The sequence below is a fragment of the Bos indicus x Bos taurus genome, chromosome 4 (genome assembly GCF_003369695.1).
Source record: "Bos indicus x Bos taurus breed Angus x Brahman F1 hybrid chromosome 4, Bos_hybrid_MaternalHap_v2.0, whole genome shotgun sequence".
Classification (NCBI taxonomy): Eukaryota; Metazoa; Chordata; class Mammalia; order Artiodactyla; family Bovidae; genus Bos; species Bos indicus x Bos taurus.
Window position 1 is genome coordinate 7,287,507 of NC_040079.1, and position 23,367 is coordinate 7,310,873.

General features: G+C 57.8%; 1 protein-coding gene across 8 annotated transcripts; it reads right to left on the reverse strand.

The window, feature by feature from the left end:
• Positions 1-910: 910 nt before the first annotated feature.
• KRBA1 (KRAB-A domain containing 1) lies at positions 911-23,345 on the reverse strand. 8 transcript variants are annotated; one of them, XM_027538691.1, is made up of 19 exons: positions 23,112-23,345; positions 18,749-18,857; positions 17,914-18,033; positions 17,093-17,230; positions 16,344-16,496; positions 15,177-15,308; positions 14,837-15,022; positions 14,109-14,180; positions 13,825-13,980; positions 13,005-13,229; positions 12,180-12,353; positions 11,570-11,743; positions 9,682-9,900; positions 9,114-9,296; positions 8,087-8,281; positions 7,871-8,002; positions 6,792-6,896; positions 6,118-6,363; positions 911-4,482 (listed from the first exon to the last, which is right to left on the reverse strand). In XM_027538691.1, exons 1-19 carry the CDS (start codon positions 23,121-23,123, stop codon positions 3,602-3,604), a joined length of 3,612 nt encoding a protein of 1,203 aa, XP_027394492.1. In that variant the 5' UTR covers positions 23,124-23,345; the 3' UTR covers positions 911-3,601. The 8 variants fall into 8 exon arrangements, with proteins under 8 accessions (XP_027394492.1, XP_027394490.1, XP_027394493.1 ...); XM_027538689.1 differs by having other exon boundaries at positions 16,344-16,493; positions 18,749-18,875; XM_027538692.1 differs by having other exon boundaries at positions 9,748-9,900; positions 18,749-18,875.
• Positions 23,346-23,367: the final 22 nt, after the last annotated feature.

Genomic DNA, 23,367 nt, shown 5'->3' on the forward strand with positions numbered 1-23,367 from the left:
CGTATGTGACTACTGGAAAAACCATAGCCTTGACTATACAGACCTTTGTCGGCAAAATCTATCTCTGCTTTTTAATATGCTATCTAGGGAAGCCTCTCTATATATTTATGTTTATGCTATTTCAGTAATTTCTACTCTTTAAAAATTAATTGGAGGATAATTATTCACAATATTGTAATGGTTTTTGCCATACATCAACATGAATCAGCCATGGGTGCACCTGTATCTCCCCAAATTTCTCTTACCTTTACATCTCCTTAACCTTTGGGGGAATTTCCTTCATTGTCCTGTTTGTAAATGCTCAGCCTTACCTTTTTTTGTACTCACTTAGGCCTACCCATTTTTAAGTATTAATTTAGCTTAATCCTACAAGTTTTGATATGTGGTACTTATAGTTCATTTCAAAATATCTCTTATGAATTCCTCATTGACACACAGATTATTCAGAATAATTCTTCTCTAATATATAAGAATTTTTAATTTTTTGTTATTTGCTTCTAGCTTAAAGCTAAAGTATGGCCAGAAAACATACTCTGTATAATTTTAATACTTTTAAATTTGTTTAAATTTGGGCTTAGTATAATGTCAATTTTTGTAACTGTTTTACGTATGCTTGAAAAGAAGGAATATTCTGTAGTCCTGTGGTGCAACGTTCTAACTATTCATCAGTCGAGCCAATTTTGTTACCTGGTTTGCCCAAATCTTCCATATCCTTCCTGCTTTGTCCAGTCAGTTTCTAAAAAAGAAAAACTATGCTAAAACTTCCCAAATATAATTGTAAATTTGAATGTTTCACCTTTTAGTTCTTTAAATGTTGAGGCTCATCAAGGCGGGGGGAAGAATGACTCAAAACCCACAACACTGCCAGTAGGAAAGAAGCCTCCTGCCCGAAACGAGTGAAACAAAAACACCAGCAAAAATAAGATGGTATATTCAAATCTCAGTATATCAACAATAACATTACACAGAAGTGGATTAAGGGCTCCGACTAAAGAATAAAATTTGTCAAGTTGGATTAAAAGACAAAATCCAACAGGAGGCTGTTTACAGAAGCCACATCTAAAACATAAGGACACAAGAGGGTGGAGAGCAAGCCTGGTCCGCCCTCCTGACGAGCTCCTTCCGGAGAGTGGTGATGTCGTGGGGTGTCTCAGGGGGCTAAGGCCCCCCATTCTACCGGACCCTTGGGGGGTGTCATCTGGAGGCTGTGGGGCCCTGCCTTGACCCGCCCAGGTGGGACCTTCCCGCTTTCCTGCCTCACAGTGGCCTCGGGCTGACAAGCGGTGGTCGGGACACAGGGGACCCTCATGTGTGCGAGCGCCCGGGGAGGGAAGGTTCTCTGCCCCCCACCTCCTGACCCCGGGAATTCCTGAGTTCACAACAGTCTGTGGTTTCTCCTACCAAACCGACCACATTTCCTCACCAAGTAGATGGAGACGGACACAGGACCAAACTCCTAAACTGCCGACAGGTTTCTCTACCAGATCAGTGGTTCTAGAAGGCTTTTCAATTCATGCCTTGGGAAGGGTGTTGTCCACGTAGCAGTGGATCTGGGGGCGAACACAGCTGCGGCTCGTGGAACCTCCCACCGTTCACTTCATGGCTGGCTTTCCACATTCTTAAAAAAGGACCTGAACTTCTCACAAGGGCCAGCTGGACTGGGAGCTCCCCGGCCTGGGCGGCATCAGGGCACGCACTGTCCTAACTCGGCCGAAGGAAGGCTGTGCATCCCCGAGCAAGCCCCTCGCCCTGTCTGAGCCCGTGTGCTCCTCCGCGCCTGCAGCACAGGGTGGTGCAAAGGCTGGTATTTGCAAAGCCCACAAAAACGAGCCCTAAAATGCCACACGGGCGTGTACGGCAGGCCACCCCCTGACTCCTGCTACGGCGGGTGAGCAAAGGGCCGGACAAGCCCTCCTCCTTCCAGCCCGAGCCCCTGGTCCACAGCGCTGACTCCATCAGACCCTTCCGATGGCTCTGAAACGGCCCAGCGTCACTCCCTACACAGCCTGGAGACAGCTGGACTCATCTTTCTAGGAAGAAGGCCTAGACCTCTTTCTGTTCCTTATTCTTCATCAAGTTATGGCTAGCTGTGAAGGCTGCGTGTTTAAACAACCTACTTACATGATCTCATACACCTAGCTTCTGAGACGGTCATCAAGGGACTTGCTCCAGTCCTGGAAACGTTCTAACACTCAGTTTTGATAGTCTGTTTACCCAGAACCTGCCTCTCCTGCCGTTGCCATCAGTGCCTGCTCCTTCCACAGGGACCATGAGCAGCACAGGCCAGGCCCTGCGTGTCCCCAAAAACCCGATTTTAGGGGTACACTGGGCAAACCAGCCAGTGGGCCCCCCTTGAGCACTCACTGTGGCTACAGCCCCTCTGGGTCCCAAGCCAGCTCAGGCCTCAGTGCTGCGCCCGGTTCCCTGACAGCACAGCCAGGCAAGGCCTTCCCAGAGTGCATGGACCGTCCCGAGGATTCCTCAGATCAGGTAAGGGCTTGGTGGGGAAAGATCGGGAAAAAAGATGGGAAATGCAGTGATGACAAGCAGGTCACTCCTCATGCCCCAAGTGAGGGGTGGGGCCCAGGGCAGCCTGGTGACCCTGGTGACACTCCCTCCTCCCACCAGGACCAAGACGAGCTCGGTCCCTCATGTGTGTCGGGGGTTGGATTGTGCGCTCCCGCCCCCAGATTCACACACTGGAACCCTAACAACCCCAGGACCACAAACGAGACCTGAATTAGAGATGAGGTCTTTACGGAAGCAATCGTGTTAGAGGGAGGGCGTGAGGATGGTGTCCTTAGACAAAAGGGACACTGAGGGGCATGAGCAAAGGGAAAGCGCCCTGGGAACGCGAGGACAGTCAGCGACCAGCCCCGCAGAGGGGCCTAGGGCAGACTTGGAAGGAACCAACTCTGCCGACACCTGCATCCTGGACCTCTGGCCTCTGAACCGGGAGGATGTAAATGTGTGTTGTTGGAGGCTCCTGGGCTGTGGACTGTCACTACGCGAAGCCAACACGTGCGCCGCTGTCTCCTTTGGAGTCGGCAGGATTCTTCCCGTAACATCGGGCAGACTGCTGGATTCTCCGGAGGAGGCGGGAAGGCAGGAGCCAGCTTGTCCCCAGTACTGGTGACAACCACACAGCCACACTCTGCTGCGGCCCCTCTGAGTGCCTTTCTTCCCCTTGGCAACCACCTTGAGTAACTCAGAATGCACACAGGTACTCCCAGCCTCAGCCAGGGGGTGGTGGAGATCTGCCTCAAAGGGAAGCTAAGCCCGGGTGGACCAGGAAGACGGGCAGCACGCTCCCCAGCGCTGAGGTCAGGATGGCAGGTGCTGAGACGAGGTGGTCTCGTGGCCCCTCTGCAGTAGCCCAGGGCACCCCGGGCACATGTGGCGTGCCCGCACATGGCACACACACACATGTGGACGCACACCACCCTCCTGCCCGCCTTGGCGGTTCCAGTGAGAAGGGCCAGAGGGGGAAGCAACATTCAAATGAACCTGAGTCAAGAAGCCAGAGGCATGGTTGGGAAACGCAACCCCCTCAAACGGCGGCCTCCCTGAGCAATGGTCACCCTGGAGTCAGCGGGCCCCTTCACGGCCTCAATGTGGGGAAGGTTCTGCTGGAGGGGGGCGAGGTGGCCGGAGGTGGGGCACCCTCCGTGGGGCTGAGTCCATGAAGGTGGTGGCTGGGGGGTCCCCATGCTGGGTCCCTGAGCTCCCCAACCCACTGTTCACCCTCGAGGGCTCTCTGGAGCCCCACCAACACGCCACCTGGATCCTTGGGCCACCTTGGGATCCTGGCGGGGGCAGCCACCACACCCCTCGGTTCTGCCTCTGCAGTGCCCACTGGAGCAGCCACCTGGGGGGGCGGGGCAGCCGGCAGTGAAAGGGGAGGGGGGCTCTGGCGGGCCTCGGGGTGCCCGAGGGGGTGACGTACAGTCTGCACAGCAGGGCCACTGCAGGCCGAGGAGTGAGGCTGCCAGGGAGGGCTGGAGCCGGTCCCGGGGGGCTCTGCTGAGGGGGTGTCCGGAGGCACCCGACGGAGCCTCTCACTGGATAGGCCTGATGACAGGTCCCCGGCCCTGCAGCCTTCGGCCGGGCCCCCCCGCAGGATCTTCGGTCTCGGCCTGGGGGGGCCCTTGTGCCTCCAGTAGGGCAGGTGTCTGTGGGCAGGGCCGCTGGACAAGCGAGGGCCCCGGGGGAGTCCCTTGGGCCCCGCGCCCCGAGGGCGCCTCCCGAGTCGATCCACCTGGGTCCTCACAGCGGCCACCTCCTGAGCCAGGCCGGCCAGGGCCCCGGCTAGACGGTCCAGCTTCTCCGAGAGGGCGGCGCCCAGGCTGTGGAGCTCCTGTTGCAGAGAAGCCCCACAGGGGCACGGCGGCCGCGGTGAGGTACCGGGTAAGGCCCCAGGGACGGCGGCTGCAGGCGCTGGCTGGGGCACACCCCCAGGAAGGGGCTCCCCGTCGGTCCCGGCTGAAACCAGAGCAGGATGCGGTGAGTGTGTTCAACTGCCGGGACCTTCCCTCCCCCGAGGCCCTCCAGCTGGTGTGTCTGTCACCCTGCCCACTAAGGGAAGGAAGGGTCCTGGTGACTCAGGCTGGGCAGCATGGAAGGCTGCCCACCTAATTCACGGGCAAGATAGATCACAGGCTGGGTCTCCAAAGAAACCAAGCTGGCTTAGGACAGTGGCCTCCCCACCTCCTAGGAAAAGGACTGGTGGGTTCCTATGCTACCTCTGGGCCCAACCGCTGCCTCAGAGCAGCTAATTCTGCCTCTGGAGGGTCAGCGGGCAGGGCCGTGTGCAGTGTCTAGAGAGGGCCCAGGTGTCTCTAGCCGAGAGACAAAGGGGGCCGCATCAGCACCTAGCACTATTTGCTCTTCAGTCCCTAAGTCGTGTCCAACTCTCTGCGACCCCATGGACGGCAGCACACCAGGCTTCCCTGCCTTCACCATCTCCTGAGTAGCTCAAACTCATGTCCACTGAGTCAGTGATGCCGTCCAACCATCTCATCCTCTGTCGTCCCCTTCTGATTTCAATCTTTCTCAGCATCAAGGTCGTAGTCATAAGCAAACCACAGGGGTCCCCACCCCCTCCTGACCTTTACCCTCCCTAATCAAATTACAGACATAGGACTTAAGTTACTTTAAAAAAAAAAAAAAAAAGTCACCTACTCCTTCACCCAAACTTCTCCCGGACCTGGTCTTCACCCAAGGCCAGCCTCATAAGGAAGCCCCGTTACCACCTGGAGCTGCAGGACAGACCTGGTTTCAGCCATGTCTGAGTCCCCAGACCGGCTCCGGCCTGAATCTCCCAGGACCCCCAGGGCTTCAAACAGCAAAAGTGGAGACTGGAGCCCAAGGACTCAAACGCTGCCCAGCCACGTTCTTCAGGAAAGATCTCGGCTAAGGGTCAGCAACGGTGCTGCTGTCCCAGGTGTCTTTCTACCCAAGATGGGGCAGTGAGTCCATGGGCCTTGGGCCAGCTCAGCACTCCTAACAAACAGCTGCACTTCCAGCCAGGCCAGGCCCATGACACGCTGGAGCCCCCACTGTAGGCTTCAAGCGTGAGGATCTGGGTGCATGGCCCAGAATGGACCGGGCACCGAGCCCCGCCCGCCCACCTCTGCTGTAGTCTGGAAGACCTTCCCAGGGTTCAGGGTACAGATGCCTCTCTGGGGACCTCCCCGCCTGGTCACTCACTACTGACCCTCATTATCCCTACCTGTTCTCTAAAGTCCCCTCAAACCCCAACCTTTGATCCTGGATGCATCTATTCAGTGTTTCTTTTGCCTCTAAGAAGTGTCTGCGTCCTTTCATAAAATAGCCAGCTATTCCTATAGGAAAACCCTGAAATGAAATAAGCCAGCTGAAGGGGACTCGACGTGAGGCTCTTCCTACTTAGGACCCAAAGGAGCCTGGAAGGCTGTTCAGAGAAAGCCTACCCCAGGCTGTGGCCCCGGGGGTTCTCACCAGCCCACCCTGCCAAAAGGAACTGAGCAGCGGGGAAGGAGGGAGGGGTGACCGTGCAGACGCTGAGCCCCAGCCGCCCCCCCACCCCGTGCCTGTGGGGCTCCCGATACTTGGGGGGCCGGGGAAGCCCCAGCTCACCTGTCACACCTGGTCTTCCGTCCCCAGGCCCCAGGCCCCTGGACTCTTCACCGGCCGTCGGCTTCCAGGACTGGGGCCCGTGGGCTGAACCAGGAGGCTGGCAGGGCCCAGGCCCTGGTCTTCTTCCCAGCTGACCGGCAGGGCAGGGATGCACAGCGGACCGCTCAGGAAGAGCACAGAGCATTTCTGGTGTGGCCACGCACTGCTTCGCCATGGCCACACTGACGGGGGACACTTGGACATGGCCTAAAGCAAAACGAAACTTTCAAGCACTGGTGAAATGAGACGCGAGAGGGTTACACTGGGCTTACCAGGAAGCCCATCTCTGGTTGAATGGCTGGCTAGGGCCCGCGGGCTGAGTGAGGGTGGACATTGTTTCCAGAATCTTCTGCGGCTCTAGCATGAGGCCTCTGGCTCTCCCAGGAGGCTGGAGAGAGCAGATGGAGAGGGCCATGCCCACAGGTCCAGCCCCCGGTGAGGCTCCTCCAGGGACGTGCTAGGGGCCCTGTGGATCCATGCCCGGCCCACTCTGCTGTCTCCTGTCAGGCCCACGGGCAGGAAGGAACATGGGGACCAGCCAGGGCCTGTTCAGAGGTCAAGGACTGGGTGGAGTCACTGGCCTGAGTACAGCAGGGGGGCCCCCTTCCCAGACCTGGCAACCCACCCACCCCTACCTCCTCCGGCGCTGCCCAGGGGGCCAGGCAGTCCCAGGGTCTCCAAGCACACCTCTCTCCAGGGCGAATGGGACCTGCCTCCCACCTTCTCTTCTGCTTTTCCTGCTGGGAATGATCACTGGGTCAGGACTGGACTGAGAAGCAAGGAGGCGTTGATACATATATATATATGTATGCTAAGTCACTTCAGTTGTGTCCAACTCTGTGTGACCCCATAGACGGCAGCCCACGAGGCTCCCCCGTCCCTGGGATTCTCCAGGCAAAAACACTGGAGTGGGTTGCCAGTTCCTTCTCCAATGAATGAAAGTGAAAAGTGAAAGGGAAGTCGCTCAGTCTTGTCTGACTCTTAGCGACCCCGTGGACTGCGGCCCACCAGGCTCCTCCATCCATGGGATTTTCCAGGCAAGAGTGCTGGAGTGGGGTGCCATTGCCTTCTCTGATACATATGTATATATATATATATATATACATACGTATATGCATGCATGCATGCTAAATCGCTTCAGTCGTGTCTGACTCTTTGCGACCCTATGGACTGTAGCCCGCCAGGCTCCTCTGTTCATGGGATTCTCCAGGCAAGAATACTGGAGTGGGTTGCCATTTCCTTCTCCTATTATATATATCAAGTTTACTGGGCTTCCCTGGTGGCTCAGATAGTAAAGAATCCGCCTGCAATGCACAACACTCGAGTTCAATCCCTGGGTGGGGAAGATCCCCTGGCAGAGGGCATGGCAACCCACTCCAGTACTCTTGCCTGGAGAATCCCACGGACAGAGGAGCCTGGTGGGCTACAGTCCATGAGGTTGCAAGGAGTCAGACACGACTGAGCAATGGACACTTCGACTTTCCAAGTTGATTACCAGGTCTTTAAACACACTCGTTTGACACCCCTGGGGCCCCAGGGGCCTCAACATCTCCACCTTCTTTTCTTGGACTCGGCTCATCCTACAGGGAACTCAAGTGTGACAAAGGCAGAGAGCCTTCTGGCAAGAGTCAGGCCAAGTGATGTGTGGGACTGTCTTTGCACCCATGGCCCTCCTGGGGGACACGCTCCCCTCCTCCAGAGACCCCGGGCTCACCTGCACTGAAATCGCAGCGGTGCCTGGGCTCGCGTCTCCTCGAGCCTTCCCCAGGGCTGCAGCCAGCACGGGGGCCACCACATTGTGGGGACAGGGTGCCAAGGCCCTTGCTGCTGGGAAGATGGTCCCTCTCTGGCAAAAACAGAGCCGGGGTCAGGGTGGCGCTCACACGCCGAGGCCGGGCTCCTGGTCCCCCTCTCCCCCCAACAAGCTCACCCTGCAGGGGGTGCTGCCAGAGCTCGGGTTCCGGCCTCGGGTCTTCTCCTTCTGAGCTGCTGATGCTCGAGCTGGAGCTGGAGCGTGGGCTGGGGCCCAGGCCGGCCAGGCAGGCAAAGCGCAAGGGCCCCCCAGGCAAGATCCCCTTCAGAGAGTTCTCCAGGCAGTGAAGCGGGGAAGGCTTGGTGGCTGGCCCTAGGCAAATGGCAACCAAAGAGCCCTCTGTCCATGAGCCCAAGGACAGGCCGGAGGGCCTCGGCCTCCATGGGCAGGCACACAGAGCTGGTCCCCCTCCAGCTCAGCCCCAAACAAGCCCTGGGGGAGCCTGAACAGCATCCCATGGCCACGGGAAGCGGAAGGAAGCAAAGTCAGATGCTGGTCTGGCCCCCAGCCACTCTGGAAGGCCGCAGCAGAAATTCCAGAAGCTCGGGTTCCGAGTGACCCTGGAGGCCACTAACAGTCTGGTTCCAGCCAGGCTCTGAGTCTCATAAGCCAGGCGGCCCGTTCTACTTGTGTTCACTCAGGACCAGCAGCCTACGGAGAGGCTCAGTCAAGTCCACAGGAGGCCCCCCGGAACAGCGCTTGCATGGAGGGAGTATGACAAATACCTGCACTTTCTCAATTAGGTCAGGCCTGACCCGCCCACTTCAGCAAATCTAGGCAAGGATTCCGCTGTAAGTTCAACTGAACTGCAGCAGCAGAAGGAGGAGACCCCCACCCCCCAACCTCAACCTCCATCCCCAGGCAACTAGAATTAAGGAAATAACCGGTCCTTCGCCCAGAGAAACCCAGCCTCTGGATGAGAGCAGTGCTTTCCCCACTTGCTTTCAGCACACTTCGGAGCGCTCCAGCCAGCAGGCTTCCGGAGACGCACGCACACACCCTCCAGCCAGCAGTCCAGGAATGGCTGAGACAGTGAAGGAGTGGAGGAATAGGAGGGGAAAGGGAAAGTCTATTCTCTCATCAAAGATTTTACACTGAGGGGAGGAGACATGCAAGCGAGTCCCTAGGCAAGAATCCCGCTCACCGTCTCGAAGCCACCTCCACTGTCCTGGCCTGGCCGCCCCGAGGTCTCTGGGGCCTCGTGGGGAGCAGGTGGGCAGGGCACCAGAGGCAAGGGCCTGCGGGCTGGCCAGTCGGAGGCTCCTGGCGGGCACGTCGCCCCCACGCTGTCCCAGGTGGGCTGGTTCACAGGCCTCGCCCCTCAGTCCTGTTTCAATGAGAAGCCAAGAGGCCCATCAGCTGGGAGCCTTGAGTTAGCACGCAGGCCAGGGAGGCGCTGTTCAGAAGACAAACTCTGGTCCAGGACGTTGGATGACGCTACCGAAGTGGGACACACCCTGGCCCTGCAGATGTTCCCAGGGCCACCCTCATCCTCCAGGATCTCGTTATTTCTGGACCCAGCTACCCAGCCTCCCGGGAGCCCCCACAGCTCAGCGCCATGCCAGAGACCAAGGCCAGCATACAGACACCCTGTTGTCAAGGCCCCAGCTCAGGCCTGGACTCGGAGCAGCACTGGGGGGCTGGGTGTCCAGGCCCACCGCACCCCTCCACCCAGGAGAACAGCGCTATTGGCCTTGCGGCCTCCCACGAACCTCTGGCCAGGCTGCTTCCAGAAGGTTGACTCATCTCAGGCCGGGACGTGGGCCTGCCCACATTACCTTCCATGCCTGCTGCCCAGTTCCTGGGCTCCGCTCGCCGTGGCCCTCCATCTCCAGCTGAGGAGCAGGGCCAGGCAGGCTGCAGCCGGGGCTCAGGTATCTCTCTGAGACAGTTCTCCAGGCCCTGGAGCGGGGAGCTTCCCACTGGGCTTCCTGTGAAAACCCAACACTCACGGTCCTGGCCAGCCAGAGCTCCGTCCTGTGAACCCCAGGAGCCTTGCCCGTGTCCCGGGTCCACTGCAGCTGGGGCCCTGGACCTGTCACACCAGCTCAGGGCACCCAGAGGGAGACCTGGCCCCAGACCCATGTCAGCCCTGCCTCTGGGTGGCCCTGGGAGAGGCCCCCTCATCTTGACCACCTACACAGAGAAGCCAGTCAGCAGGCCACCGGGCCAGTGACGGGGGAGATGGGCCCTGAGGCTGGAATGTTGTCAGTTATTCACTATTCACATGACTAGTCAAAGAGGGAAAAGGGTACAGATGCAACAGGTGAAGAAGGAGAACATGAATGCATTTCAACTCGAGGATAAAAACACACTGCAGAAATCCTATTTCTAGTGACAGCGCTGGAGAAGCTATAGCCACTACATGAACTGAAATTCTAGATAAAGGAAAAGCCCTCCCCTTCCACATCTCAGCCAAGCTCTTTCCAGAAAAGCATCTTTGCTGATGCGGGCGTCAGGCAGAGAAGAGGAGAAAAGAGAAGCTGCCAGAGGTCCAGGCATCGTGGGGCTGGGACCTCAGTGTCTCGAGAGGAGTCCTGCATGTGGCTTCCCCACGGATGCTGCGGGGTTCTGGGGCAGCACAAGGAGAGCTAGGGGGCGGGGCTGGATGCATCCACAAGGCGGCATGAAGTCGCCTGCTGTTTGGGTGACTCAGAAAACAGGTCTGCCGATAGAGAACACTCGAGAAGGAACCACAGACACTGAGCAGCTGCAGGAGAGAGGGAAGGGGGCCCGCGCAGCGCCGAGGACCCTAAGGCCAAAGGGAAGCGGGAAGACAGGGAGCTCGGTGGAGAAACTGCGAGAGGGATGCTCGCCCACGCAGCATCCCTGAAAGTGCAGGAACCGGCAGCAGGGGTGGCTGGAGAGCAGGGGAGGGAGGCAGACGCCACCGACCCTCTGCAACCTAACCGCAGCTTTTCAACAAGACGAAACGAGCACAGTACCTACTAAAAATTGAAAAGCAAAGTCAGCTGCCTGTTGGGAGCTAAAAGCTCCCCTACCCGAGGGGCTGAGCTGTGGTGGGCGCAGGAACGCGGGCCCCAAGCCCATCCGATGGCCCCGGGGGGTGCTTCAGGCCTTTCCACTGACAGAGTGAGGCCAGGACACAAGGTGAGCCCCGGGGAACCGGGTGTCCATGAACAAGGCAGATGGGGAGCCCTGGCATTATTCAAGTGGAGAAAAGGGTTGAGGTCCTGCAAGGTCCCCTCACGGAGGGACCCGGGGGAGCACGCACCAAACACACCCTTCCAAGATGGTTTTACATGTTTTCCCTAAGTTGGAGAGTCAGTCAGATGTTACAGACACTGACTTCTTCAAGGCTGGGATAAAGAAGTATTTGATGCTTCTAGTAAGAATGCTTCTAGTAAGAAGCATCAAATGCCTTCTAGAGATCTTAGATGTTGTCCTGCCTCTTCTGAGCCAAGTCACTAAAACAGACCCCCACCCCCCAAAACAAGTCCTGCGTCTGCTCTCTGCGGCCTCTCCAGGCGCGGAAGCCTGGCTTGGACACTGGTCGGGTCAGACACATGGCAGTGGGCAAGGACGCTCCCCGCCGCCCTTCCCCAGGACCCACTCCCAGCCTCAAGCTGGCCATCTCACCTTTTCCGGGCCGATGCCCCTGGCTGCGCTCAGGGCTCTGGAAATCTAGGTCCCCGTCAGAGCTGCTAGATGACGAGAAGCTGCTGGGGGTGCCTTGGGAGCCCAGGGGCAGGGCCGGGCTGTCTCTCATGCAGCCCTGCAGGCCCAGAGCTGGGAGAGGCCCTATGACCACCTCTGTGGGGAAACGGCACAGCTGGCATCGAGAGGAAACCACGGGCCAAGAGATCCCCTGGGCACTGGGCTGCGGACAGGCGCCCCGCCTCGCCCCAACGCCTCTCCCGTGCAATCTCCCCTAAGGTTAGGGTGCTCATGGCCCTGATTAAAATCCAGTAGCTTGTTAACCCACATAAACCCAACTGCTGGCCTCAGGGGCCTAGAGGGTCAGTGAAGCTCTCAGAGGTGGCAGGGGGCAGAGTTTAACTGGCTTCCACCCAACACAGGGGTTGTTGGGGGGCAGGCATGAGAAGGGGCTGGGAGACAGGGGCATGTGTGCCCCCCGCTTTAGCCTGGGATGAGGAGGGGGGACCTAATGGCATCCTCAGCATTCCCCCCACTGACCCCCTTCCGTGCACAAGGACAAACGCCACCCTGAGCCCATGGTGCGGGCTACCTTTGCTGTGTGGTCCGAGGCGCGGCAGCTCGGGCCTCTGAGACCCGGGGTCTCCTGGCTGGGGGCTCCGGGACCAAGAGCTGGCCGGTGGCTGGGGAGGCAACGACCCACTCAGGGGAATGCCCCTCAGACAGGCCTCCAGGGCTTCCAGGGGTGAGCTCGAGGCGCTGCCGGCTGGGACGGGGAGATGGCCCGTCACCATCTCTGGCCCATCTCCCCCCCCCGCCCAGCCCCGGCTGACTGCCCGGCCTGCCTGCCTTCCTCAGGGGTGGTGAGTCCCACACCAGGCGTGGGGCCTGCCAGGCAGGACGCCCTTCCCTCAGGGCCGGCTCCCATCAGCTCTCTGCTCCCCAGTCTGGAGGAGTGATGCCAGCCAGCTGTACCCAGGCCCAGGGGTGGGTGGAGAGAGAGCCACACGCAGTGGGCAGCTTCCTGACACTTGGGGATTCTCTGCAAAACCAAGGCCCTTCTAATGGAAGGCTCCCTGGGCAAGGGCCTGGGTTAAGGAGGATGGAGATTAAGGGATGGGACGAACCACTTGGAACCCTGGAGAAGGAAATGGCAACCCACTCCAGTATTCTTGCCTGGAAAATCCCATGGACAGAGGAGCCTGGCGGGCTACAGTCCATGGAGTCACAAGAGTCGGACACGACTTAGCGACTAAACCACCACCACCACCACCACCTCTTGGGAAGGATGCCCAGGTGGACGCCTCTGTCCACGCATGAGACACCCAGGTGCCCCTTCCCTGTGGGCTGGCAGAACCTTGTTGGGGGCCTGAGAACCCCACCCGGGAGGATTTGAGCAGATGAGTCCAGGCCTCACCTTGAGCTGCAGGGCCCCAGCTGGGCACCCGGACCTGGGTGGGGGCAATGTCTTTGACATTCCTGAGGCTGCTGGCGGCAGAGGGGCCGTGGGGCTGCTTGCTGAGCTGACAGGATGTGGGCTCCAGGGGTCCCTGGGGCCAGCTGTCCTCCACCTTCACTGCAGAGAGCATGCTGCCGGCTCCAGGCCCAGGCCCCGGAGGAGGAGTCTGGAGGGGTTGGAGTCCTGTGGGAAGTCACTCATGAAGTCTCTATAGGGTCAGGATGGGGTTTCCACAGCCCCCAGCTTCCACAGCCATCTCAGCTCCAAGACAGTCACTGCCCAACCATCAGCAGATGGACCAAATCCCACCTCCACGTCTAGAGGTTTCTACCGAGGGGTGATGCCAAACCAGCCCACCCCAGGAGCACTGAGTCAGGGTCCTGCTTCCGAGGCCAGCAGCCAAACGACTCTCAAGAGTTCTGGAACACCAACAACCCATGGTGAACCCAAACGATCACAAGAACCCCCGCATCAGAATGAGCCCCGGAATGTGCACTGCCCAGAGCTCTGCCTTCTGCTTTTTGTCTCTCCCTCCCAGTGATTCCCTCCTTCCTTTTGGAACCCTCAGCTCCTACTATAAGAGCCAATCTGGAACGTTTTCACATTGATGCACCTCCCACAAGCCCAGCTCCTTTTATAGCGTGAGCCCCAACGTTTGGCCACTGCAGCCAACACACTGACATGCGGGCCCGAGTGTCTGGTGGTGGAAGGTCTGCTTAGAGCAGAGAAAGGAAACAAGCGATGCCCAGGGGCTCCCTGCCCAGCCAGCGGCCTTTACCTCCAGAATTCCTTTTCCAGGCCCCTGGGTCCTCCTGCAGCCGTGGGTCACTGGCTCCTAAGGGGCTGGGATGCCTGTCCCGAGCCTCGGGGATCTCCTTCAGACAGTTCAGCAGGCTCTGGAGGGGACAATCTCCCGAGGCTGCCTCTGTCTTCACTACAGGAAAAAAGGAACACGCGTCCCCCTAACCCAGTGACCTCAGTCTTGGTGACAACAACCGAAAGAGGGATCAATTAAAGGTCCAAGGCCAGAAACCCAGGGATGTGGGTCTTCTTGCAACTCACTCAGCCTTGCGTGGGGCCACTGTCTTCTTAGCGCTTGGTTTAAAAATGCCTGGCTACACCTCCCAGAGCTGGCTGGGTAAAAGGAAGATGAGGTTCTGCTCTGAGAACAAATGAAGGAAGTGGGTGGCCTGGCTCACTACTTGGAAATGGTTCTCTTGGCCTTGAGCAGGATTTAATTTGAGGACGCCCAAGCGTTTTACAAACACTTATGCACACATCATTAGTGTGCCTAAGCCTCAGGACAGTCCTCTAAGGTGAGAACAGTTACCCTTTTTACAGATGGGAAACCGAGGCTCGAAGCCTCAAGGAGCTTTTCTCATTCTGCCCGGCTACCAAGCTTCAGAGTTCAGGGCTGGGGCTCCAGTCCCCACCATATCACCCCCATCCCCAAAGCCCATCCCAGGGATCCCGCATAGTGTCAACAAGAAGTACCCCTCAGCCTCTTATTCTCAGATGTCCCACCTTAGGATGAGTCAAGAACCCATAAGAATCCAGGGCAAAATCTATTTCTGGTTTTCTTCCACAAGTTGATTATGCTGACCACGCTGTTCCCTTAACACAGCCATCTGGCTCCAGAAATGTGACACTAGAGATACTGGAGCAGCCAAGCTGGCAAGGATCCTTAGGGAAGACGTCATATTTTACAGAGAAGTATCTGCAGAGAGCAACTGGAGCTCTCCACAGGCTCAGAAACCTTGGCCCAAGGAGACAGGTCCGCAGGGACTCACCGGCCCAGGGCGGGCCCCCAGGCCCCAGCTCTGCCCTGGTCAGCTGGGAGGCACCCAGGCTGGGGGCAGGTGGCGGTGGCGAGCTCCGTGGTCCCTCGGGGCCCTGGGGCCCAGGCTCGAGGATCTCCTTCAGGCAGTTGATGAGGCCTTGCAAGGGGCTGTGCCCAGGAGAGATGCTCACAGCTCCTGCAAGGCCAGCTGCGGTCAGGTTTCCCACCCATGACCACAGGGATGCCATCTGCCAGGTAGGACCATCAGGAGGCCCCAGGTGAGGGCCACATGATGCCTCCCCACCTGCCCCCCATCCTCAGCCCCACCCTCAGGAAAGCCGGCCCCTCACCTGCCCCCGGGGTCCCTCTCTCCGGATTCCTGAGGCTCTTGCTACTGCCCTGACTGCAGGTGGCGGGGCTGGGCTCCCGGCCAGGGGCTCCTGGGCTCCCCTCCTCCACAGGCCTTGGCTTGTTGGCAGTTTCTGTTGCAGCAGAGACAGGCAGGCCTTTCCAGCCCAGGCTCCAGACCCTGAGAAATTGCCCCTCCCCAACACACACACAGAGGATGGGCCTCCCCAGCTTTTAACTGCTCCCCGAGGGACAGCTGAGTCCTGGGAACTCGGTGGCTCAGCCAGCTACGACGGGCTTGTTCCCAGAGTCCATCCTAAGGTGCAGGGTCCTTCCCCATTTCCTTCCGGTGTGAATGTAAGCACAAGACTGCTCGCCCCGGGGACCCTCCCGTAAGGGTCTCTGATTGCCTCCTCAAGTCAGGCCCCAGCCTTGCACTCAACATTTCTCAAAGCTGGACACGTGGGACTCCAGAGCAAAGGTGCCAGCTGATGCCTGAAACTACGAGCTAAGTGGGGCATGCTTTTCTTTTTTTTGGTGGCCACCGGCATGTGGAATCTTAGTTCCCTGACCAGGGATTGAACCCACGCCCTCTCCATTGGAAGAACGGAGTCTTAACCACTGGACCACCAGGGTTAAGCCCCTGCTGCTGCTGCTGCTAAGTCACTTCAGTTGTGTCCGACTCTGTGTGACCCCATAGACGCCAACCCACCAGGCTCCCCCGTCCCTGGGATTCTCCAAGCAAGAACACTGGAGTGGGTCGCCATTTCCTTCTCCAGTGCATGAAAGCACTGGCTATTTTATGCCATATTAATTTAAAACAGTTTAGATAAAAATAGACATTTAGACAAATGTAAAATCTGCACGCATTTTAAAAATAAACTGAGACCCAGAGAAATTCCAAAGGCCAGCCTTGTCTTGCCCCGCTGTTAGGGCTGCCCTGATGAGAGGTCTGAGAGTCAGGTCCGCAGACACGCTGCACACAGCACTCCACGAGTGAGGCTGAGCATCCTGAATCCTCTCTGGTCCCCAGACAGAGGCCAGCACCAGGCCTGCTCCGCACCTCCCCCAACTCCGCCCCACTGAGGAGCTGGACCCAGGTATAAAGGAAACCAAGTCCTGGAAAAAAATCAAGAGGGTGTGGGCCCCCTGCACTGAGTCCTACTCACTGATGGGAAGGGGGCTCCCCGGCCCCCCGGCTCCGGGGGTGCTGCTGGACGAGCTGCCGCTGGGCGTGGCGGCCAGGCCAAGCAGGCCCACGGGTGTATCTGGAAGGCAGCGGAGCAGGTCTCGAAGAGGGCACGTGTCCTCCGTCACAGCTGCTGAGGGGGGTGAGGGGTACTGGAATTAAGCCTGGCAGGAGGTACAATGCCCCGACACTGCCCCATGCTGGCCCTTCCTTGCCATGTTCCACTAACAACGACCAGGACGTCAGTAACCTCTGCCTTGCCATCCCTGGGCTCCGAGATGTAGATTCAGTCTGTGGCCTTGTTCTGATAAGATCGTCCCCAGCTGACCATCAGCTGAGGGGACGCAAAGAAACCCTGCAGGCTGGGGCTGGGGGGAGAAACTTCTGGGGAGGCGGGAGAGCCTTGCAAGCTTGGGGGAGGAAGAAGTCTGGTAAGACGGGGGGAGCACAGGCTGTGGGGGACTCGGCCGCTGGGCACTCATCTACACAACAGGGACGGCCTCATCCGCCACTGTAGGGCAGGACGCGACGGGGACCACAAGGGCGTGGATGAAGCCGGGTCGAAACCACTAGAGAAAGTCAGAGGCCACAGTCTCTCCCCCGTCCATGTCCTCTCAGGGGACCGGCCTGCCACCCGGGTATTCACATTAACAGGTAATTCCACCCAGGGGCCAGGCCAGCAGCTTGAACTCATCTGTGGGACGCAGCGGGGCCCACTGTCAGACTCACCCTGGGAGCTCACAGCCACCCCATCCAGGCTGGCTCCCCCACTACTCTCGGGGCTGCCTTCCCCGAACAGGAACTCGGGGATCTCCTGCACGAGCTGCACCAGGGCGCTGAGGTGCAGGCTGTGCTGGGGGGCTCCTCCTGCCAAGAGACCACAGTGAACTCCCGCCCCCTCCCCCAACATCAGTCGGCACGTGCTGCGTCTCACGTAATCCTCCCACCACGGGAGGGGCTGCAAAGGAGACACTGATGTCCACAAACAAAGAGAACCTGGGTTCAAGGCAGGTGCCCCGCGCGTGGGCGCAGCAGGACCAAGACGCTGGGGGCTGAGGGTAACAGAGCTCCTCTCTGCTCTGTCCCTCAGTCCCTGTTGGGCCATGGAGGGGACACCAAGGGAGGACTGCCTCCCCATCTCCGGCCACCATCCGGACTCCTGCCTCTCCTGCCAACCCCTGGACCACATCCACCCCACCCCCGAGCTCTCTGGACCTTCAAGGGCTGCAACTGGCTCTGCTTGGATGGCGGGGGAGGGGGCCTGAGGGGCAAAGACTCTCCCAGGGCGAGCCCAGGCTGCTTCTGAGCGCTTCACACAATAAGCAACAGTATACCAGGTTCCTGGTCCAGAGGGGTCGGGGTGAAAGGTCAGGGAGGGGTGAGTGTGGCAAGGTGGGGAGTGCTGAGGTCACAGTATCCTGTACGGAATGAATCCAGGGGCCGAGGACCACGCGGTGGGAAGGGACATGAGTGAGTCCACCCGGGGCCCAGGCGACCCAGGGGGTCCAGGACCCCGCCCCGAGGGGCTCTCATCTGCACAGATTACTCACCCAGGGGGCCTCCTCCCTGGGGTGGCTCCTGCCGGTCTCCAGCACGGCTCCGGGCCCCCACAGCTCCTCCAGGCTCTGAGGGAGATAGGAAGGCCGAGAGGGGGAGCGGCTCCGCCGTCCCTGGGGAAGAAAAGAGGGACCGTCCCTGGGAGTGGAAGCCGGCCTCCACCCTTCTACATCATCACACCAGAGGCCCAGGCACCCAGACATCCAGGCACCTATGTACATGTGTGTACATGCATTACAAGTCTATCCATGTGACTTTCCAAATCCCATGTACGTGTGTATACACGTCTATCTGTGTGACCACCCAAACTCCATGTACATGTGTGTACATGTGACCACCCAAACCCTGTGTACATGTGTACACACATGTCTGTGTGATCACCCAAACCCCATATATATGCATGTACATGTCTATCCATGTGACCACCCAAACTCCATGTACACGTGTGTACGTGACCACCCAATCCCTGTGTGCATGTGTACATGAGTGTGTTTGTATGACCATCCCAAACCTGTGTACATGTGTGTACATATGTGTGTCTGTGTGACCACCCAAACCCCAGGGACCGTCAGAACTTCCAAGACCAGTGCCATTGTGCCAGCTGTTTGGCACCCCCACCAAATCACACCCAGACCCTTGGTACTGTCCACAGTATCAATGGCATGAAAGACCCGAGAGGCGCCCCCAGCTCAGCGCCCGCTCTCTGACGCCACCTTGCCGTGTGAACGAAGACTAAGGCCCCACAAGACACCCGAGCTCCCAGGCAACCCTGGACCCTCGAGCTGCTGCGCCGGCACCCTCCCATCCAACAACGGCCCTGCTCCTCACCCAGGGAGGCCAGGGTGTCGTAGTTCTCCCGCATCACGTCCAGGTAGAGCGCCCTCTGGCCCTCCCCCAGCAGCCGCCACTCGTCCTCGGAGAACCGCACGGCCAGGTCCTGGAAGGCGATCGACACCTGTGGGCACAACCTCAGGGCAGTTGGCTCGTTCCCTCCCAGCAAGGCCGCCCAGGAGTGGTCCTCGGCGTGCTGACCCAGCCCGCATCCCCTGGTGGACACGGCGTGGGCACCTGACACGTGGAAACAGGCAAAGGGGCAACGGGACAAGAGATGTGTTCCCAAAAAGGCATGCTGATGTCTTCACCCCGGTAGCCGAGAATGTGGCCTTATTCAAAACTAGGGTCGCTGTAGATGAAATTAGTTAAGCTAAGGTCATAATGGACTAAGGTAGGTCTTTAATTCAATACCTGGAGAAGGAAATGGCAACCCACTCCAATACTCTTGCCTGGAAAATTCCTTTGGATGGAGGAGCCTAGTAGGCTACAGTCCATAGGGTCGCAAAGAGTGGGACATGATTGAGCAACTTCACTTTCATTTTCTTTCACTTTAATCCAGTATGACTGGTGTCTTTCTAAGAAGAGGAGCACAGACAGACCCACAGGGAGGAAAAATCCACATGACCAGGGAGGCAGGAGTGATGGGGCCACAAGTCAAGGAATCCCCAGGGCCACCAGATGCTGGAAGAGGAAGGCAGGATCCTGTCCTAGAGTCTTCAGAGAGGGCATGGGCTCCCCAACATTTTGATTTTGGACTTCTCCCCTCTTGCACTGTGAGAGATTAAATTTGTTGTTTAAGCCCCCACCCCCGCTTTGTGAAAGTACTTTCATGGCAATCCAGGGAAGCTAATACAGAGAGTCTCGTGGCCTGCAGCTCGGGCCCAAGAAAACATCGACTCCAGGATGGGAACTCCAGCCAGCCCTGAATTCACCATGCTATAACAGGTTTTTTAAGATGGTGATGGAGGAGACAGGATGGCTCTTGAGTACAAATAAATGATAAATAAATACAAATAAATGTGTGTGTGTGTGTTAGTCGCTCAGTCATGTCCACCTCTTTATGACTCCATGGACTGAAGCCCACCAGGCTCCTCTGGGCGTGGAATTCTCCAGGCAAGAATATTGAAGTGGGTTGTCATTTTCTTCTCCAGGGGATCTTCCCAATCACTGAATATTCACTGGAAGGACTGAAGCTGAAGTTGAAGCTCCAACACTTTGGCCACCCAATGTCAAGAGTCACTCATTAGAAAAGACCCCAATGCAGAGAAAGATTGAGGGCAGGAGAAGAAGGGGGCAATGGAATGAGATGGTTGGATGGCATCACCGACTCACTGGACACGACTTTGAGCAAATTCCAGGAGATAGTGAAGGACAGGGCAGCCTAGTGTGCTGCAGTCCATGGGGTCGCAGAGTTGGACACGACTTAGCAACTGAACAACAGCTCCTGCATTGCAGGCAGATTCTTTACCATCTGAGCCACCAGGGAAGCCACTGCTAAATGGCTGAGTTTAATAGCACGGCCCTGGCTGTAGCAGCAGGCGGGGAACCCAGCAGAGCTGAGTGGTGATTCTGTTGACCAGCTAATTCATGCCAACAGATAGCTTCTCTACTTAGCAAACCAGGTAAAAAATACTCTGTGTCCTTATCTTCTCCCATCAGAGTTTACTACCTAACCACTGAAAACACAAAAGAGCTTTTAGGTTCAAATAAGGTTCACAGTTCCCTTTATTGAGGACTGAATTTCTCACCTGATCTTAGATCGACTAAATCACAATGGTGTTCAGTGCTTTCAGAACCCAGAAGCTGACATCTTCAAGCTTCCCAGATGATTCTGACACATTCTAAGTTTAGAATCAGAGTGCTGGGGAAGAGCTGCTGTCCAGTTACTGGCTCAAGACTTGGGTAGACCTGCCTGGGCTGCCAGAAATGAAAACTACTCCGGCAAACGGGACCCTCTCCTCCCCGCAGGGGAGAGCTGTCCACTATAGCATGTCTGTGAACTAGAACTCACCGACAACTGCAGAATACCTTTACAGGGTAGTGAACATTTAGTGCCAACTTCTAGGCTCACACAGTGAAGAAGCTGTCTGCAATGCAGGAGCCGCAGGGAGATGTGGGTTCAATCCCTGAGTCGGGAAGATCCCCCAGGGAAGGGAATGGCCACCCACTCCAGTATTCTTGCCTGGAGAATCCCATGGACAGAGGAGCCTGGCAGGCTACAGTCTACAGGGTTGCAAAGGGTTGGATACCACTGAGTGACTAACTCGTTCATTTTTTTTTTTTCCATTTACAATAGGGGGCTCTTCAATTTCTACTTGAATACCCATAGCAACTATGGGGGCTCACCACAGTCCTATGGCTGGCCTAATCTGGCATTAAGAAGTTCTGGGACACAAACAAGCAGAGTGTGGAGGTTTGAGCTTACCCCAGGAGCCAGGTGGCTGGAATTCCAATCCCTGCTTTGCTTCCATTTAGCTCTGGGCCCAGTAAACTCATCTATAAAAGGAGGATCATAAGAACCTCTCTCATAGGGATGTTGTGAAGAGTAAATGAATTACTGTGAGAAAAGTGCTCAGAACAAATGCTGGGATGTGGTTAAGTGCTATGATTCCTGCTCCTGCAGCCAAATCTGTCTGCCTCACATCCACTGGCAGGTCACAGTCGGCCACCTCACACACCACTCCTGACCCCAAACGCCTCTTTGTCTCCTGGCTAAATATACCAGCTCTTTTAGACATCCGGAAGAGATGGTTTCCAGGCCACTCGCCACCTCAGCCAGAAGATAAACTCTTGTCCAACAAAGTTGGGAACAGGAACTGACTGTGGCCAGGGTAAGTGGGTCCATCAGTAGCAGCCCCCACCCAGAAAAAACAGAGGAGTGTGTGTGTGTGTGTGTGTGTGTGTGTGTGTGTGTGTGCACGTGCACAAAAAAGGTAGGGAGCAAGCACAATGTGCAAACCCTCAGGCCACAGACTTGGCCTGCGGGTCCTTCCCAGGGCAAACCCACTTTCCTGGCATGTTTCAGGCTCAGCCCTGAGCCCTGCTGCCCCCACCTGTAGGCTGTGCTCCCACAGCCCCTGGGCATTTGGGAGTCACGTTAGGCAGGAAGACAGGAGGCGCACCCTGTTCCTCTCCATCTGACTGTGACCTACTAGCCCCCAAGGCCACGGCCAGGCCCTTTTCAATGAAGACACACAGCGTAAGGACACACCCCAGGACACTGGATCTGAACGATCAGTGATCCAACCCCTCGCTGTATAGAGAAGGAAACTGCGGTCGGAGGAGGCCTGAACATGGGGCCCATGGGCACATCTGAGCAGAGATGGGGGTGATGGTGGAGGGTGTCCGGCTTCCTAACTGTACGGCCAGATCTGAAAAGGAGACTGCCCCTGCTCCCACAGCAGCCAATCTGCCTGTTGTTGTTGTTCAGTCACTCAGTCGTGTCCAACTCTTTGCAACCCATGGACTGCAGCACGCCAGGCTTATCTGTCCTTTGCCATTTCCCGGAGTTTGTTCACACTCACGTCTATTGAGTTGATGATGCCATCCAACCATTTCATCCTCTGTAGCCCTGGCTTCTCGTTTTTTCCCAGGAGCTTGTGGGGCATTAACGCCATCAAGGTCTTGGCAAAGTGATGCTCTGCCTGGCCACAGACTGCCCTAGCCCCTCATCACCACCCGCTCCTGGGCCCTCAAACCATGGAGTCGGCAGTTGCCTGAGGTTGGCCCAAGCTAACGAGCCACAATTACAGAGCTGGCTCCAGGCTCCCCCAAAAGGACGTCCAGCAACTCCCCACTGGTATCCTCAGGTTTCCTAGCACCTTCACAGCCCTGCACACAACTTGCACCCGACACACTGGTCCCAGGCTATGACAGATGGGGCTCCCCCTGTAGCTCTCTCACCTAATGGCTAAAAACCTGGGGCCCTGTTCATGCCCTCCCCCAGCCGGGACCCCAGGATCCTACCAAGAAGGAAAGTGCCCAGATTTACTCTTTCTCCTTGGGCCTCCATGCCCATCGCTCCCAGGATAATTTTTAAAAGCCACGCCAAGACAGTGTGAGGCTTAACCCAAAGGAGTTTCCAAAGATGGAGCTCCGGCTCCAAGTCCCTTACACGGAGGGGACGGGGAGAAGGGAAGAGGAGGGGTCCCAGATCCTGGACTTCCCTGCACCAAATCCTGCGCACCCCAACCCCCCACGCACCTCGCCCGGCCAAAGTTAGCGGGTCCCAGGCTCGCCCCCCGCCCTCGAGGCCCGCACAGCGTCGCACAGGGCAGGCCCGGCCAAGGCGATCGTCTGTCCTCCCCGGCTGCCGGCGGGATCCCGGCTCGCGCGGCGCTGTCCTGGCTTGCCTTACCTGGCCCGCCATCCCGGACTCAGTCTCTGCTCCCGACTTCCGGCACGGCGGGGGGAGCACTCGCTCCGTCAGCGATCTAGGGCGGCGCAGGAGGAAATCGGGCCCCGGGGAGCGGGCCGCAGGGGAGGGGGCAGGGGTAGGTGGGCGTCCGAAGCAGCCCAGAGCACCGCATCCCAGGAGAGTGGGACCAGCCCCCGCGGCCCTCCGGGCGCAGGCGCGAACTACATTTCCCAGAAGGCGCCGCCTAGCCGGCCAG